Raw genomic sequence first — 5651 nt, forward strand, 5'->3', positions numbered from 1 at the left:
AAAAAAAAAAAAAAATCCCAGTAGATAATAGAGCATTACAATCAATATTTTAGTTGTGGTAATGACAATGACACTGTGGTTAGATGTTTCTCTTTATCATTTTAATCATACATCCTGAAGTATTTATATGGATGAATATCATGATATCTGGGATTGGCTTCAAAGTAACCCCATGGAGATGAGGGTTTAATGTAAGTGTGTCCAACCAGCACCAGCTGGGCTGGTTGATCAGTGCTGAGGCTAGGCAATTCATTATATGAATATCTCTACTTTTATAAAGGTTTAGAATTCTCCAGAATTAAAGCATTTCAAAAATCCTCCATGAGCTCAAGGAGATTCCAAGCCTATGGCCCTGGATCACCGTCCTGAGGCAGCTGAAGAAAATGTCCAAGCCTAGTGTTGGGATGGCACCAGATGGGTGCATTTAGCTTGGCCCTAAAAGGGAGTACTATCTCCCCACACCTCCCCCTGCTGGGCAGCATGGGCACTGCATGCCACAGGCAGCTCGGCTTGGGCACTTGAGCACAGAGCCCACACTGGGTCCTCCACGTGACTCTTAATAAGTGATCCTTGAAGTGTTGAACAGGCAAGAAGAGAGAGAAGCCACAGGGCAGAGGAAAAACTAATAGGCGTGGATTTCCAGCCTAATTCTGGCTCAGTCACCCCTGGCTGCATGACCTTAGACATCTCTTGCCCTCCCCGTACAACAGTGACAGTAATCCACAGCTCTAAGGGTTAAATGACCTGCTGCAAGAGAGGGATTGCAGCACAGGGTGGCCATGCAGAGGGCTTAATTGGATGAAGTCGAAGAGGAGAGACCCCAGAGCTGACCTGATGCAAGGCTAGCCACGTGACTGTGTCCCTTACCTGACTGGCTGATGAAAAAGCAAACATCATCCCTGAACACAGGTGTGTTTCTGTCCAGAAAATCACTAGCAAGTTCAACCATCACAGGGAGCTCAGTCAGTTCCTCCAAAACTTGCCGCGTCTGAAGCCAACAAACATGGGGACTAAAGTCAGTCACAGGCACGACAGGGACATGGGGCAGCTAAGCTTCTAGGGACAGTTTGTGACTTGAAACCTCACTGTCCAGGTGGCGAGGGTTACCCACAGGCCACCTCGAATATAAAAGGGCTCCCTGTCATTTCTCACACTAGCTCATGAGAACGGGTACAATGGCTTAGCCAAATTCAGAAGGCCAAATGAGTGATATAATTGAAGCCCAGTGTCTGGCCCTAGACTGCTGTTGATTTCCCCGCGCATGTGTCACACTTACAGCCACCGCAGCATGGTAGCTGGTTCCACAGCCAATCACGATGAGCCGTCGGCATCGTCGGATCTCCTTCAAGTGGTCCTTCAAGCCACCTAGGAGCACTGCAGGGCACACGGCAGGGTGTTAACGCTAAGTCTACACAGTGACCACATTCCCTGGCACTAGGCATAGGCAGAAGCTCCCCACTGAATGTAGGAATTACCTGTGTTGGTCTCAAAATTCACCCGACCTCTCATAGTATTGAAAACGGATTCTGGCTGTTCGAAGATCTCCTTCTGCATAAATGCACTGAAGTTACCTGGTCCAATAAACATCTGGTCAGTTTTAATTTCATTATGTTTCCTGCTTTTCATTAGGAATAGTTCACTTCTTCTCCTTATGCAGTAGTGATAGCAACTCCTGTAAAGTTTACTGCAGATTCCCAAAGGCATCCCCAGGATCATCCTGCCTGACATGGACTTTCAGAGGGAAGCAGGTCAGAAACCATGACTATCATCTTCAATTTACATATTGGACCCTGCAGGCTGAGGAAGGGAGGGGTTTGCCAGAGGATGCAAGTAACAAATGGCTTAGCTGGTCCCTCTGGGCTGTGTTCCCCTTAGCAAGACCAAAAGAAAGTAAAGTGCTTTAGTCCCAAAAAGCCACCAAGTTAGGGAAATACAGCTAAGCAGGCCCAAAGAAATAAGCAATTTTCCTTTTAACAAATACCCTCCTAGCTTCTGTAATAAAAACCTTTCCAGCCGCACAGGCATTTCCAGTGCTCTGGTTTGAGTGGGGCTGCATGGTGCTGATGGGACAATGGGGCTGCAGGGTGTCTGAGATCCTGATGCAGCAGCTGCGCCTGACGCTCTGGAGGCGCCCACAGGCGGGGTACACAGTGTTCTCTAGGATACGCACGCTCATTATGCCAACATCGCCAGTGCTCCTGGCCTGCCACCCATGACCTGGCACTGGTGCAACAGGCAAATGAAGCAAGTGAGGGGAATAAGGGGTGGCCACCGTAGGGGGAGGGACCACGGCAGACACAGGAGCAGGGAAGGACTCTCTGAGGGTGTGACATTTCAGGGGAGCTGGAGATGATGAAAAGGAACCAGTCCTGTGAGAAGAACAGTGAACGCAAGGGCTGTGGCGGAACACAGTGGGACAGAGGGTTGAGTGTGGTGGGACCAGGCTTTGGCTCTGGTGGGGGTGTGAGGGTTTATGGGCTGCGGCAGGGAGTTTGGATTTTATTCCAAGAACAGTAGGAAGCCACTGGAGGGCCTTGAGCAGGGGGATGATCACAGGGGCTGATTCGTGTTCTTAAAAGTTTGCTCAGGCTGCACTGTGGGGCAGAGGTTGCAGGGAGATGGAGGTGGATGCAGACAGAGAGGCTCTCCTAGTAGGGAGAAAGTGTGCCCCCCACCCCCATTACTGCAGACCTCCCACCCAGAGGAGAAATGATGCCTGAGGGTGGGAGTGAGTCCCCCAGCGTTGGTGAAGGAAGGCAGCTGACACACTGGGCTGCGTTCTAGCAGGGAGGACCTGGCACCCGGCTGCAGACAGGAGTCCCCCTTGGAAGCACCAGGCCAGCCTCCCCACATCCCCTCAACTGTGCAAGCCATAGGACACCTGCAGCCCTGTCCTGGTGGCCACAGAGGGTGGGAGGGCTGTGGCCTCTACCAGGGCCAGGCAGAGAGTGTTAGGAGTGCTACCAGGAGGGTCAGCTCCCAAGGCTGCTGCACATGGACTCTCAAAGACACCTGCCTTTCATGATTTGCTGCAGTTCCATCTGCAAGGTCTGGATGGCTCGAGATGGGTCATCACTAGCTGAGCGCTTGACTCGGTGAATGGAGAGTTTCCCATCAGCCACTGCAGCGATGTCATCGTCCTCCAGGAAGATGACGCGGTTGGTGTGCTCTATGATAGCGCTGGGGCAAGGGACACACAGGCATCATCATCAGCACCCTGCCCTGAGCAGTTTCAAGGCAGCAGCCCCTTGCTGTTCCCCATGTGTGGGGGCACATCATTGGCATTTTAGGAGGGACAGAAACGACACACTAAAAACATTGATTTGCAAGTGAATCTTCCTCTTTTTCTCCACTCTTCCCTCCCCTCCCCAAGGAATTATTTTGAAGCCAGTCCCAGACATGATATCATTTCTTTTGTAAACACTTTAGCATATAGCTCTAAAACTATTTTAACCTATAATACCACAATCATATCTAAAATTAATAGTTGTTCCTTTATATCATCAAATATTCAGTATGTTCACATTTCTCCAATAATCTCATGGCTGTCTTTTTATAACTGGTTTCTTCAAATCAGGATCCAAACAATGTCATCTCTGGAGGATACTTGAGAACCAACACATTATTCTGAATCATGTAGGGAAAGAATCTAAACAATCTGTCTTTTGGAACAACCACATACTTTATGAAAGCAAGTTTCTCTAAGAAGTGATACAGCTAGTAACGAAGAAATAATAGAATTAGAATAATCAACTTATGAACTCCTAATTTTAATAGTGCTAATCAGGGGCCATCCATGGCTATCGAAACCAGGAGGTGAAAAGCTGACCGAAGCTTTATCATGGATGGATAAGGCTGGCAACACTCAAGCTCCTGCTGGCTCTTAGCACAAAAAGAGAGATGGTGAGACACTACCTGCCTCCTGATGGAAGGACACACCATCAACTATGTAGTCTTGCCAAAAGAGATCAAACCTAAATAAGATCGAGCTTTTAATACTTGTAACCTCTAGTGTACAGAAAACATAAGGGACAGAGGAACATTGTAAATGACACCAGGGGATGCACTCAGCAAAATCCAGACAATGGGAAACTCATCAGGACAAAAGACCTAGTTTCTTAAACACGTGCACATGTGCACACAAAGGGGCCCTAAAAGTAATCTATAAGCTATGTTTACCAAAGAAACACAGGGTCATTGTGTTTATTTTTATAACTTTCTCTGTATGGAAAGGAATAATGACTTTCTTCCCTTGAGATCATAAAACAAAGTGTTTTTAAAAATAATTTTAAGTTTGAAATGTTGCTAAATGAAAAAGAAAGGTGATTAATGGTACATAGTTGTGGTATAACCCATCAGGTTGGGCTTGAAGGACTCTTAGAGAAAATACTCTTGGCCAAGCATGGTGGCTCACGCCTGTAATCCTAGCACTTTGGGAGGCCAAGGTGGGCAGATCACCTGAGGTCAGGAGTTCGAGACCAGCCTGGCCAACGTGGTGAACCCTGTCTCTACTAAAAATACAAAAATTAGCTGGGTATGGTGGCAGGTGCCTGTAATCCCAGCTACTCGGGAGGCAGGAGAATCACTCGGCATAAGATCACACCACTGCACTCCAGCCTGGTGACAGAATGAGAGACCATTCAAAACAAACAAACAAAAAAAGAAAACATTCTCATTCTATCCAGAGCCACACCCACATGTGACTGCCAGAAAATGAACACTTGAACTCTTGGTGCAAAGGTAAGGAGAGAAACTATCAAGGTCTAAGGCTCTAAGAAAGGTGTATCTAGCCAGGTGTTAGGGAAGAAAGAGAAAGAAGGATCGCAAGCCACTGTACTGTAAAAAATATTTTAAACAAAACATACCCATTGTATAAAAAGTACAAATACGGAGTGACAAGAAGTAAAAATGGCCCTATCGTGTCTCCAACAGATCAACACTGCTTACATTGTAGCATTAACCAACCAACAATGTATGATAATGTGTGTTTATATTTATGCATGCATGTACATATGTTTGTTTAAATGTAATCATTTTATTTACAAAATGGGTAGTAACATAATCTGGTCATTAAGAACACTGGCCCAGGAGTTAGGCCTGAGGTAGACTCAGGGCCTCTGTCTCTTACCAGTCCTGTGCCCCTGGGCAATATAGATAACTCCCTGGAGTTCCTGTCTCAGGTTCCACCTCTGTAAACAGGAGAGAGCTGTGCCTTTCCTAGAGGTCTGTAGTGATTACTGGATGGGATCCTGGCGAGGCCCACATACCGTGCCCCGCACACGCTGGCCACCGTTGCCCAAAAGCTGCACAGTGTGCTCACGTCTGGGAGGGCCACCCACCATTCCTCTTTCTCAGCACGTTCTGGCTTTCTTGTGTCTCTACCACATGTGATAGAATCACTTCCCTAAGTTCCAAAGGCATAAGCAAAAGAATCTGGATGGTCCTAATTACAGCACGGAATTCACAGATTAATTTGGGGGAGAATCAATATTTTGAAAAAATAACTTGTAATCGTTAAATTAATTTTAAATGTTGAGTCCATTAATTTTTGAAAATAGCTACTCTGGAGGCTGAGGTAGGAGGATCCCTTGGGCCCAGGAGTTAGTTAAGTTAGCCTGGGCAATTTAACAAGACCCTGTCTCAGAAAAAAA

General features: G+C 46.9%; 1 protein-coding gene across 1 annotated transcript in view; it reads right to left on the reverse strand.

The window, feature by feature from the left end:
* The window catches only part of GFPT2 (glutamine-fructose-6-phosphate transaminase 2), a 47733-nt gene that overhangs the window by 12253 nt on the left and 29829 nt on the right, over positions 1-5651 (reverse strand). Inside the window, exons 10-13 of the mRNA XM_017517296.1 lie at positions 3017-3180; positions 1476-1571; positions 1277-1374; positions 868-988 (exon numbers count right to left, since the gene is read on the reverse strand). Of these exons, the coding sequence (XP_017372785.1) occupies positions 868-988; positions 1277-1374; positions 1476-1571; positions 3017-3180 (479 nt within the window). The remainder of the gene's footprint in view (positions 1-867; positions 989-1276; positions 1375-1475; positions 1572-3016; positions 3181-5651) is intronic.

The sequence above is a fragment of the Cebus imitator genome, unplaced genomic scaffold (genome assembly GCF_001604975.1).
Source record: "Cebus imitator isolate Cc_AM_T3 unplaced genomic scaffold, Cebus_imitator-1.0 Scaffold625, whole genome shotgun sequence".
NCBI lineage: Eukaryota > Metazoa > Chordata > Mammalia > Primates > Cebidae > Cebus > Cebus imitator.